This window comes from Nematolebias whitei, chromosome 15 (assembly GCF_014905685.2).
Source record: "Nematolebias whitei isolate Nwh7 chromosome 15, NemWhi1, whole genome shotgun sequence".
Classification (NCBI taxonomy): domain Eukaryota; kingdom Metazoa; phylum Chordata; class Actinopteri; order Cyprinodontiformes; family Rivulidae; genus Nematolebias; species Nematolebias whitei.
Genome location: NC_056512.1, coordinates 33,679,714 through 33,690,615, shown reverse-complemented (window position 1 = coordinate 33,690,615; position 10,902 = coordinate 33,679,714). Strand labels below are relative to the sequence as shown.

Below are 10,902 nucleotides of genomic sequence, written 5' to 3'. Positions count from 1 at the left end.
AATAATAATAATAATAATAATAATAATAATAATAATAATAATAATAAACAAGGTAAGAAAATTAAAGGCATAAGAAAGCTGCATCAGCCTGCAGATTTAAGGGGAATAAAATGAGTAAAACACAAGCAGCCCTCCTTCATTTCCTCCCAGTTTGACTCTTACCTGTGTCAAAGTGGGAGCTGAAGGCGAAGCTGGGGTTGAAAAACGCCGAAGACATGACAACCAGATGAAGGGCAAAGACCATCCTCCTCCTCACTGCGCTGCACAGCACAAGTCCACGAAGCAGAGGGACAAATAAAAACCGGGGGAGGGAAACCCAGTCCCGACTCAGGTGCTGCTGAGATCCAGTTGACCTGAAGGAGAAATTCTAATGCGCATTTTCTCCCATCGCACCTTGACAGAGCCGCGCGCGACAATCCTGCTTCACCTTCAGCTCGAACACGTTTTGCAGACAGATGTTGACAGCGGTTGTCATTTTATTTCCCCCCTACATTTCTTTATTTATTTGCAGGAGAACACAACCCGCAACGCGCCGTCCTCTTTCAGCTCACCAGGTGGAGCAATCCGTTTTCTTTTTGGACCAATTTTATGGATTAAAATCTTGACTGGTCCAAACATTTGCTCACTTCCTGTTTTGGATTCTTTCAGAATAAAGCTCTGTCCTCATGTCGACCCAAACCAGACGTCTCGTGCCACTTTCCGACAGGTTTCACAGATCTGATGGTTCACGCTTCATGTTTGGGTTTCAGCTTCAGTTCTGATCTTTGGTGGACCTCATTATGAAGTGTGGCTGTTGTGAAAAGAAGTGCTTCCGGTTACACCTTTCAGAATAAAACAAAAGCGACCAGCTGCTAATAGATGTTTTCAATTGGTTACAAAACAATAAAGAAATTAATAAATTTATAGTAATTGTTCAAATTTAAACAAACTATATTTTCTGTTGGACTGTTTTGATTTTTTAATATATGCATTATGAGATTATCATAAATATTATTCATATATGCATTATTATTAGCATTATCAGAGCACTCACGTGCATGACAGCTAAAGGTATTTTGATGGAAAAGTTTAACAGCTTGTTGATAAAAATAAACAAATAAAAATAAACAAGTATACAATAACGCATGTGATGAGTTTTCAGCAAATGTTTGAGAAATCTCACAAACACAATTTCACTTTAAATATATTTTTTAATTAGTTTAAAATTGTGTCGCTTTCAGAAAATAAGCAGCTTGCTGACATTCATTTATTCATCAGTTTAACATATTTAATCCCAAACTTAAAATGTAACATTTTAGACAAAAAAAAAGCCTTGTATGCATAATATTTTGATTTTTTTTTTTTAAAGTAAATAGTTCAAACATGCATTTCAGTGGAGTGTTATTTCATTTTTTTCTGCGCCTTATCCAACAGGTTCAAATATTTACTTCTCCAAAGAATGCAAAAAAAAATAATAATTTAAAATAACATCTACAAACACTTTTTTTTCACATCATTTCCTGGATGTTTAATCCTCTATTCGTTCCCTGGTTGCTCTTTTGCACAACCAAGTGTCCACAAACAATATGACAGAGACTTATAAGTGTTTTATTTTTATTTTTAGCTTTAAAGCAAAGACAACTGATCATTTCAGATCAAAACCAACTGAAATGCTTTGAAGCTCATTTCCATTTTCACAGTAAACAGTTAATAAAATTCTTTGTGCTTTAAAGTTTCAAACAATTTTGAGCATGCATCAGGGATTTTAAATTGGATTATACACTGTCTGTCCCACCCCCCCCCCACCCCCCCCCAAAAAAGTAGCCACCCAAAAAAAAAACATTTCATTGGAACGTCTTTAGCTTTAATTACAGCAGCATTCACTGCAACATTGTTTCGATAAGCTTCTTCAATGTCACAAGAACTATTTCCATCCAGTGTTTCGTATTTTTTTTCACCAAAATCGTGCATTGATGACCAGGCACTAGGCATGATGGGTGCATCACTTCACCTGCCTCTCTTCTTACCCTGATGCGCCCATCACTCTGGAACAGGGTCAATCTGGACTCAGATCACATGACCTTCTTCCATTGCTCCAGAGTCCAATCTTTATGCTCTCTAGCAAACTGAAGCCTTTTTTTCTAGTTAGCCTCACTGATTAGTGGTTTTCTTAAGGCTGCACAGCTGTTCAGCCCCAATCCCTTGAGTTCCCTTCTCATTGTGTGTGTGGAAATGCTCTTACTTTCACTATTAAACACAGCCTGGAGTGCTACTGTTGTTTATCTTCAATTTGATTTCACCAAATGTTTAAGTGATCGCCGATCACGATCATTCAGGATTTTTTTCCAGCCACATTTCTTCCTCAAAGAAGATGGGTCCCCACTATCGTTCCAGGTTTTAATAATGTGTTGGACAGTTCTTAACCCAATTTTAGTAGTTTCTGCAATATTCTTAGATGTTTTCTCTGCTTGATGCGCGCCAGTGATTTGACCCTTCTCAAACAGACTGACATCTTTTCCACGACCACGCAATGTGTCTTTCGACATTGTTGTTTAAGAAATGAGAAGCAACTCATTGCACCAGTTGGGGTTAAATAACTTGTTGCCAGTCACTCGTGCAGTAATTATTCAGTAGGAGGCTCGTACCTATTTGCTTAGTTAAATCCAGGTGGCAACAATTTTTGGGCCAGACAGTGTATGTAAGTTCTAAGATGATTTATTTATATGTTTTAGTGAAAGAAAAACCACAACTGATCATGTTTATGGCTACATTTGGATAAAAAAATATACACACAGTATAGCATCATTTATCTGCTACACTAGAGAGCAGCATTGGATCACTGCCGGTTTAAGAAGGAAACTGCACACATGGATGCACAAAAACACAAAGTGCAGCAACCAAATCATCATCTAACTTTCCTAAACTGCAGTCTGTCAGTTACTCAAATGATACTGTTTGATAAAATGTGACCTCTGGCGATGTGTAAAATAAATCCTGATGTAATTTGGTCTTTTTCTTTCTGATTAAATAAAGCCCATGCTTAATGGTTGTTGGAGAACAAAATTAGATATTTACTATAAAAAATATTCCTTAATGTAAAATTTAAATTTCACACATTATATTTGTAACGTGACATATTCTCACTCCCGTCAAATATGGACGCCTGGTCAGGTTCCCTCTGAGTCACATTGTTGACGCATCAGGTAGCCCCTTCTTGTCATTCATTGACGTGCAGGGTGCTCTCATTGAATGTTATAAATGGTAAATGGACTGCACTTCTATAGCACCTTTCTATTTTATCAAGATACTCAAAGCACTTTACAACATAATTTGTGCCCTCATTTATCCATTCATTCAGCACTCTACTAGATCTTTACAAGCTAATGTGAATCTGTAGAGATTAAGCACTTTGGATCACGTTCATACACCGATAGAACACACATTGGAGGCAATGAGGGGTTCGGTGTCTTGCCCAGGGACACTTCGGCATGTGACTACTGGTGGAATCGAGCCCCCAACCCTCACATTGGAGGATGACTGCTCTAACCACTCAGCCACAGCCGCCCAAGGCCCAAGGTTTACAGAGCTCCCTAAACGTTGGAACCTGGAACAAAGAGGAGTCTGATCTCATTTTTTTGAAAGGCATATAGAAAGTGCTACAATCCGTGCATAGCTTATGTATCTGTATGTTTTTAACCATTTTGTTAATTTTACTTCAGCTTTAAAAAATGTGGTCCTCTGGTTCTCTGGGTACATGCTGTGATTTTATCTTCTGGTTTGGATAGTCGAGCCCTTAATTCTGCTTATTTTATAACCACAGAGACATTAATATTTTAATATGATAGCATTAAATCAGCTTCACTGATGTCTTCGTAACACCATGATTGGAAATAACGCATTATTCTACACGATGCAATATACAATATAAAATTAAAACGATTGTTGTAGGTGGAGGCTATGCGATTACACACTCCTGTACGGTGGCGGTATGCACCTCCGAAGTTGTTTGTGATCAATTAATAATAATAATAAGAAGTTTAATAAAAACGTTTAAGAAGGATAGGGATGGATTTTCTTTTATGATTACATGTGAAATAGTTTTGTACAAATTTTAAATGTGTTTAATTAAAACAACAACAACAACAACAAAAAAGAATGGAAGGACCCACCCGCACAAAAAGCCATGAAGAAGTGACATTGAAAGCGACAGATTGCACGCGGTGAGTTCAAATCAGTCAAAATGTTTTTACACTATAAAAAACCAAAACAAAAAAAACAACAAAATTGTTAGTTTACATAGTTGCTGATGGTGGTTTTAGGAGTTATTAGTAGCAAGACTGTGCCACAGCGAATGGCTGAAGACATTTAGACATGTTTTTAACCTTTTTTTGGCGCAAAAAATGTGCGGGAAGCTAGCTAAAGTAGCCGCTTAGAGCTAATCAGATTCAACTGTAGCTAATACATTTAACTAGCCATGGTAGTCTCAGAAGTTTTTATACTCAGGCTTGTTGCTGCCACTTAGTAAAGTCTGAGGGTTGCTATAAGCATCAGTGTTCCAAGGCTGGGCCCATGATCCATAAAGTTGTTGCAAAGGTATGAACACCTTTACTCGGGGTCGGTTTGGATCGGGCAGGTACACCAGGAGACTTCACCTTAGTTTAAGAGAGTTTTAATACACACCGCAGTTAAAGTATTACAAAAACAAAGTACTGAAATGCATTTCAGGAGACAATAGAAGCGTACTTCAACTGAGAATTCACTCTGCTTAAGATTGTCTGACGCTACTTCCTGTTTTAGGATAATATAAGCACTTCATGAACCCGCCTCCCTCCTGGAGGGGGATCTTCTATTGGCTGACCATCTAGTCAATCTAAGGTTACCTTGGCAACCACGCAGTCATATTTCTTATCTTTCAAGGAAAAACGAGTTTGAACTGGATTTCGGTACCAGTCTCGAAAGTAACTTTTCTTTGTTCCCTGTCTACAGACAATTCGGCCCCTCCTTCCTGCTCAGTGCTGTATGAAAACAAGTTTTTCCCTCTATGTGATAAATATGTGTGAACAGTTTATAACACACACACAAATAGATATGATGTGAATAAAGTATAAAACATAAAACTATGGAAAAGTGAACACGCACAGAGTGCAGAATGAAGTGAACACGGTGAACACACCCAGCCTGTCTATTCATCAAAGTCCACCCAGGTTTCGTTTCTGAGCCCAGTCTGGACACACTGATTATAGCTAGTTTGTTGAATTGCATTTAAATCAAAGCTTTGGCAGTTTTCAGCTGAATGACTGGATGTACTCGTATCGCTGTGATTTGATTGTATAGTTTGTATGTACCGTACAAGGACACAGCGACAACGACGTACAGCACAGTCAAAGTCCTCCGGACCTGTCTATGTTAGGGTTATGATTCTCTGTCTATGTTGTCTTTTTACTGTGGCAAGACAGAGGAAGAGCTTCAGAAATCTAAACACTTTTTTTTTCCTCAACAGGTTCTTCTTCATTGATCAGATCATTGCACCAATTTATTTCCACTTTTCTAAAACTCCCACTAAGGCACTTTTAAGAGCCACGTCTGTCATATCTATCTGTCACCCTTGTGTCCGTAATTTGTCTCTTGCTCTCTCTGCGTCTCGGCCTCTGTTTGGTCATTTGTGGATAGTTCTGTTTGTTTGTTTTTTTGTCTGTCCATCACCACGAGCGACTCAAATATCCTAGAGCCTATAAAGTTCCTGGATGATTTTCTAACTGAGCAGAAATTAAAGAACGCCACTGGATGACTTGATTGCTGAGCTCAAGTCACATGAAGATCAAGTACCTGTGAAGAAACCTGAACCCACAGTCAGGTGGAGAAAAAGGGACAAAGATGGAAACGAAATCTTTGCAAGGCCGAGATCAATCAGAAATCAATCACATGAGAAGAGTCAGTACTTTTTTTTTAAACATGATCACTGACTGACGTTGATTATTTTGGCCCATATCATTAAATTAATGTATTCAATATTTGATATTTTGGCAAAGTATATGTTTTCTAAGTAATTAATTTATTGTGTTAGCTGTTACACCCACTTGATATTTAACTGCTTTTCAAAACCATCCAGCATTTATGAAAGAGGCTTTATTACTTTCCCAAACACAAATTTATCTTTAATTGCACTATAAGAGTATGAATAGAAATAACTCTGCAACATGGTACAGGTTAGTAATTCAACATAAATGAGGAGTTTTATTGTTTGGTCGTGCAGTAGAATGTAGTTGAAACAGAATGAATGCATTTCCAGCAGTTGATGGACGTGCTGTTAAAGACTTACCTTAAACAAAAAAGGTTACAAACAAACATGTTGTTTACTTCATATATCTGACAGTTTAAATCACTTGAATTTTTTGTTTCTACTTTGAATTTGAATCTTAAGATAAGGGAATGTGATAGGGCAATTACAGGTAGTGAATGGGAATTGGACATATGCTATAAATGTGGATTTAAGTAATGTTTTAAATATACTCCTTGCTTGTATATATACATATATATATATATATATATTTTATTTTTCCATAGCTGGCCACATTTAGAAGACCAGCCGTCCCTCTAATAACATGCAGCATGAGGTGGTCTTGACTCCAGAGACCATTGGTAATATGTCTTTAGTAGATCATATTTTTAGCTCTTCTAAGTATCTTTTGTATGCTATACTTAAATAAACTGTAAAAAAAAGCTGTTCTTATTCTTTTAAAAGAGCTCGCTGAATGCTGCTGCAGGCGACCTTAATGAGCCATCACCACCAAAAGTTCCTCTGTCTTCCACAAACTGGAAACCAAGCAAAAGCCTCTATTCAGAGAGTTGGAAGGCAGAAAGACCCCGTCTGGTGAACACCATGGCCCCTTCTTTTGTGACAAATGTGACGTGATGATCCACACCAGACACGTCCTTCACAACAGAGATGCCATGACAGCTGGATTCTTCAAGCCATTGCCTCCAACTACCTACGTTTTAAATAAAACTTTTTGCCACGATGGTAAGTTCAAGGTTTAAACTAAGCTCATTGTTTTTACTGTTTCTGAGCCTTTTTTCCCCGATTGTTAACTTGTTTTTAATTTATGGCTTAGCTGGTTCTACATAGCACGTTACAGCATTTTGATACAGTTTAATTGAATTCATATGTTAAACGTGTTAATTTCTTTAGCACTACTTGTACCTGTGGAGACGCCAGCTAGCATCTGTGACTGTCCATCAGAGAGTTTGAGGATCAAACCAGGAAAGACTGTTGCTGTGGTCACGCTCAGTGATACGAATAACTACATGACCTACATCTAAGTGATTACTGGCCCGCCACCCTTCACTTTTCCACTCTTTATGCAACACATGAACACCTAAAACTTTCAGGACACCTACCCTCTAGGCCTGGATTTGGACTGATTCTTCCCCCAACAGCTTACTCCAAAGTGGAACAAACCAGTTATGTTGGTGCTAAGATGGTATCTTTGGCACGCCCCCTCCTCCGATGCCAGTCCTCTTCCTCATCGATAATCATGTCAAACTGGTTCAAAACCAGAAAAGTCCATGCTCAATAATCCAGGTATACAATCCAACAATTTTCAGTCATGTCATCTGGACAGTTTCTTTTTTTGCTGAAACGTTTCCCCTTCCTTGGAGTAAGCTGTTTGGGGGAAGAATATTTTTTTTGTTGTGTGTTTCCTTGATTGATGAAGCCTTCTGGATGGAAGGTGAAACGTTTCAGCAAAAAAAAAGAAACTGTCCAGATGACCGACTAAAAATTGTTGGATTGTATACCTGGATTATCGAGCATGGACTTTGTTGGTTTTTTGATGTGCTGAAGAATAACAAGAGCAGGAGCACCACTTCACATCTGATGCTTTTTCTGCTTTTTCGTTTAGAGTTAAGATGCTAGAAAATGTTTTGAAATAATACAGTTAAAGTTTTTATGTTTTTAACTGCTTCTCATCTGCTGCAGGTCTGTTGAACAGAATAAACATTAAAATATGTTGGAACTTTCTTTATTTCATAATGAATGAGATTGAGTGTTTTATTCATTTATTTTTATCTATTTATTAAATTTTAGCCCTTGAGTTACTTGATCATTTGAAGGAGTTTATAAACTGGTGTCATTTTGATTTAGGTAACTTTTCTGCACAAAAACACTAATTAGTGCCATTTTTCCTCTTATTCAACAAAGAAAAATATGTAAAATTTTATATTTGTAAGTAAATGGAGCAAAAAATGAGTTCCCTCCAATTCTTCACATGTAAATCCTACAAATCCTGCTTTGTTCTGTTTCACCACTTTTGTGTTCAGAAATGATTCAAGCTGAAACTGAATGTTCCTCCTGTGCCAGCGAAGCATCACCTCCTCTCTGTTTCACAGGATGCACCTGCAGACCCCCCCCAACATTTAGACCTTCATGGAAATGAAGTGTTCAGTGTTCACCTCTCTGTGGAACCTGAAACACTTTGATCTTTTAACCCTTTAATAAATCAGTGTGACAGATTTAAACTTCTGTAGGTTAAAGTTTTATACATCTGCTGTTCAGTTTCTGCAATGAATCCACATTTTGCATAAAGTCATCATAGAGCAATAAAATGTGATCAGTGTTTGTAAAATAAAATTAGCTTTCAGTTCATTTCTGCATGTTGCATTTGCTTTTTCCTCTTAATTTTGGTTTAAACACGTGGAACTTATAAAGTTCTGTTTTGCACTTTCAGATAAATTTGCTCTTGATAAACATTTAAATACATTTTAAATCTATATTCGTCACAGAAAGTTCCCCTGGACCTCAGTGTTTGCATGTTAGAAGAGACATGAAGTGCAGACCTGCAGGTGTTTCCTGTGAAAGAGGAGAGAAGTGATGCTTCACTGATTGTTGAAGGTGGATCAAAGTCAGATGTTGCTCATTTGAGCTGATTTTTCTCACATGCTGGATATTAATAATTGATTATTAATTTTACCTCAACTGCTTTTGTTTTTAGATATGCACATTTATTAATGCGTCTTATCTCATTGTGGATTGTTCTAAATCTTTCTTCTAAAAAAGTTAAGTCAGGTCCTTTGGACAGATTAATAATAATAATAGAAAATTTATATAATAATTTTAATAAAACATTGACTCCATCCAGAACTGACTTAACTTTTTTAGATTTTCCTACCTGGATTATTGAGCATGCATCAGGATATATTTCTTATCTTCAATAATTACAGAGAAAATCATATTTTTAATATGTAAGATAAAAAAAGATGTTTTGCAACTTCTGCTATGTCACTAAAAAATTAAAAGAGCACAAACACTTAAAATGTTGCTTTTGTTGCAATAGATTTTCCTTTATTATGCATAAAGAATGAGTATAAGACAGACTTCAAGCAAATGCATTTTTTTTTTATTTTTTTTTTTTGTAGATATCAAATTGTGCAGACAGAAAAGCATCAGATGTGAAGTGGTGCTCCTGCTCTGGTTATTCTTCAGCACATCCTGACTTGTTGATGGTTTTCTCCTCAGACTGGGAGTCCACAGACACTTTACAGGTGTAAACCTTATTCATGTTCCAGTCTGAGGTCTGGATGGACAGAGAGCTGCTGATGTGGAACATCTGGTCTGGTCTCTGGACAGCGGTGCTGGTAGAGACCCCAGTGCTCACTGGACTCCCATCAACCAACCAGCTCACATGTGCAAAAGGCACAGACTGACTGGACAGACAGACCAGAGAGGCTTTGTTGGAGCGGAGCTCAGAACTGGACGGAGGGAAGACTGTCAGGACAGGAGGAGGGAGGCTGGAGCCTGAGACGACAGAAGACAAGATTAAAATGAAGAGACACAAAACTGAAAACATTTCAAAACATAAAGTCTGACAGTTTGAGAGGAAAAACTTAACTATATGAATTATTTTAATGTGGATCAAAATCTACAGCAAGATCAAAAATCCATCACATCTCCATGTGAATACAATAATTTCTCTCTTTAGTTTTAAATTAGTGGAAAATGTCCAGGTTGTGTTTAATGTACAGTTTATTATGCTGCTTGTTTTACATCCATTAAAATTGAAATCATTAAAACTATTGAATGAATAAAACTGATTATATGGAAACACGTTTAAAATAAACTTATTTAGAAAGTACAGAATTAAATTAGAGTCAATCAATATTCCTCATGTGGTTCAAAATACAAGTAAATCTATAATCATCTTAACATTTTTCATTTCTGCTCCTGATTTCAAATATATCAGAAAAATAATGTCTGCGTTTTTATGATGCTTGATTTAATTAATTTGATTAAAAGCACAAATTGACAGTTAAACTTCAACATGTGTGGATTTTGTTTTGTACTAACTAAATTAATAAAATACTAAATTGTTCAGATTGTTGATTTTGTATTGTAAATAATTACATAATGGGCAAATTAATTCTAAATGTTTTTATATTATCAAACTTAGTTACAAAAGTAAACAACTGAGTTTGTTGCAAACATAAAGAAGCAGTAAGTTTTAAACACACATAAATGTTTTATTCTAAAAGGATCCAGTTTTTGCTGTCAGCCACAGACTGGTGATGAAGATGAGACATTAAAAAACATGAATTATCAAATGTTTTAAACATGATCTGACATCAAATCAACTGTTCATCATTTACAGAACAACTGATTTAGAAACAAAACATTCATCTAAACAGCTGAAAACACCAGAGGACAGAAAATTAGATGCAGAAATGAACTAATAAATTTAATAGAGATTATAACTTGTTGTGTGATGAGTTAAAAAAACATCTTACCTGTCACAGACAGCTTGGTCCCCTGTCCGAATACCACAGTGGTTCAGTTTGTACACATGGCTGTACAAAAACCTCCTGACTGTCTCTGATGAGGGAGAGGAACTGAAACATCCTGTTCACACCAACTTTCACTGTCAACATCTT

The 10,902-nt window shown here is 36.7% G+C and overlaps 1 protein-coding gene and 1 gene segment (V, D, J or C); both read right to left on the bottom strand.

Moving 5' to 3' along the window:
* Window positions 1-260, bottom strand: part of aatka (apoptosis-associated tyrosine kinase a) — a 37,577-nt gene extending 37,317 nt beyond the window's left edge. Inside the window, exon 1 of the mRNA XM_037689031.1 lies at window positions 163-260. Coding sequence (XP_037544959.1) covers window positions 163-244 — 82 coding nt within the window. The 5' untranslated portion in view covers window positions 245-260. The remainder of the gene's footprint in view (window positions 1-162) is intronic.
* Window positions 261-9,449: 9,189 nt separating this feature from the next.
* On the bottom strand, window positions 9,450-10,899 carry LOC119421175. The segment is given in 2 exon segments: window positions 9,450-9,772; window positions 10,839-10,899. Coding segments are annotated over 2 exon segments (384 nt in total).
* Window positions 10,900-10,902: the final 3 nt, after the last annotated feature.